Raw genomic sequence first — 1,789 nt, 5'->3', positions numbered from 1 at the left:
GGTCCACACATCACCAGGTGCCACAAAGCAAACACAAACATGAATGTGCCAAAAAACAAAACAATGGCTTTAAATATGTGCCTCAAATTAAATGTCACAGATGGCAGGTACTGAGAAACGGTTGAGCTGCTTCCCACAATGGGCAACTCTATGTCATGAGCACCACTTTGTGACAGTTAAGCCTACTGATTCTTTCAAGCCACGCCATGCATGACAGCTGTTAGTTTACCAAAAGGCATCTCATAATATTGGAAAGTGTTATTAATAGACATTGCAGAGATGACTAACTTATTCCAAGCTAATTGCTTATACATGAGTAAATCTAAAATATTTTTTTAACTGTCACAAGGCAATTAAAATCAGTCATTTTAATTCACTGATTTGCTTGGTGGTGTGATTGAGTGAGGAAAATGGTAGTAAAAATTACCGAATATGCAGCCTCTACTCTTTCTCAGGTACTGTGTAGTGCTTTACAAAGATACATCTAACCCTCATGGCAATTCTGCAGAAAAGCAATTAGTCTCCTAATTTTGCTAATACAGACACTGAGGCTCCAAGAGTTTAACTGTTGCCCAGCTAGCACCGGCTCTGAGGTGCACCTCAGGTTGGTCTGGCTCAGAATCTGTCCTAGTTTTGCTATCCAAGCTCCCCCTTTAAATGAAAGATCTTTATATAAACTCCTTAAAAATGCCCATAAGAAAACATGTTCCTTATACATGTCTATATCCAGTAAAGCACATATTCCCTTGGTAATTCTTACTACCAAGTTAAAAGATTTTATTCTGAGAGGTTAGCAGTTAAAACCTTGAGTATTTAACCAAGTTAGAATAGATAAGGCACAAATTGAATGCTACATGTTTGAGGATCCTGTCTTTGTCCCTGGGTGACTCTGAACACTAGAAGGTGGTCTTCAGCACTCTGGGACTGGAGGTGACTGTCTGAGAGGGGAGGTTACCTAAGCAGATGACACCGGCATCCTCGTGGTGGCTGCAGTTGTGCTCCCACCAGCTCGAGTGGGTGCACTGGCCCAGGTAGTGCTCCACCCCAGCACACTGGAGGTTGTCCAGAAGGATGTACCCTGAGCCTGGGCCGAAGTGAGCCTTCCCAAGGGCAGACACGGCCCGGCCGCACTCCAGCTGGCGGCACACAACTTCAGCTTCGTTCAGGTCCCACAGGTCATCACACACAGTGCCCCAGGCCCCTTGGTGGAGGACTTCCACACGACCCAAGCACCGACCGGAGCCACCCACCAGTCGCAGCTCTGGCCAGTCTCCTGGGGACAGAAACCTGGTAACTGTTGTCCTCTGGGGGTACTGCCCCCACCCCACCACTACTATGAGGGATGGAGGACCTGGTAAAGGAGTCAGTCAATTAGGCAAGCTCTTACGTAGAAGCTGATACATCATTAGGATTGCCAAAAGAATATTTAGCCTAAAAACATCATTTAACTAAGTATCTCTTTTGCCAGAGACATGTGCCAATCTGTTTTGGCTAAAGGCAGAAAAACATTATAAATAATTTGTACAGTGATTTGGAACTTTACGAAGAAGCTTGTGTGTGTGTCTGTGTGTGTTTGTATACTCACCCTTATAATAAGGGCTCAGGAAGGTAAGCAAGAGAGTATCAGTATACCAATATTATCTATGAGGCACTGAATGTTGGAGAAGCAAAGCGACTCACCCCAAATCCCACAGCTGGTGAGTAACAAATCTAAACTCAAGCTCCTGACTCCAAAGTTCATTGCTTTTTCCCTGCTATTCTATCTCACTGCCTCCAAAATGGCTCTGAC

The 1,789-nt window shown here is 44.6% G+C and overlaps 1 protein-coding gene across 1 annotated transcript in view; it reads right to left on the bottom strand.

Annotated features, from left to right (window-relative positions):
• The window catches only part of LOC105756010 (deleted in malignant brain tumors 1 protein), a 79,234-nt gene that overhangs the window by 49,079 nt on the left and 28,366 nt on the right, over positions 1 to 1,789 (bottom strand). Inside the window, exon 5 of the mRNA XM_012555113.1 lies at positions 956 to 1,273. Coding sequence (XP_012410567.1) covers positions 956 to 1,273 — 318 coding nt within the window. The remainder of the gene's footprint in view (positions 1 to 955; positions 1,274 to 1,789) is intronic.

This window comes from Trichechus manatus, unplaced genomic scaffold (assembly GCF_000243295.1).
Source record: "Trichechus manatus latirostris isolate Lorelei unplaced genomic scaffold, TriManLat1.0 scaffold00031, whole genome shotgun sequence".
Classification (NCBI taxonomy): domain Eukaryota; kingdom Metazoa; phylum Chordata; class Mammalia; order Sirenia; family Trichechidae; genus Trichechus; species Trichechus manatus.
This window is presented reverse-complemented; position numbering and strand designations above follow the sequence as displayed.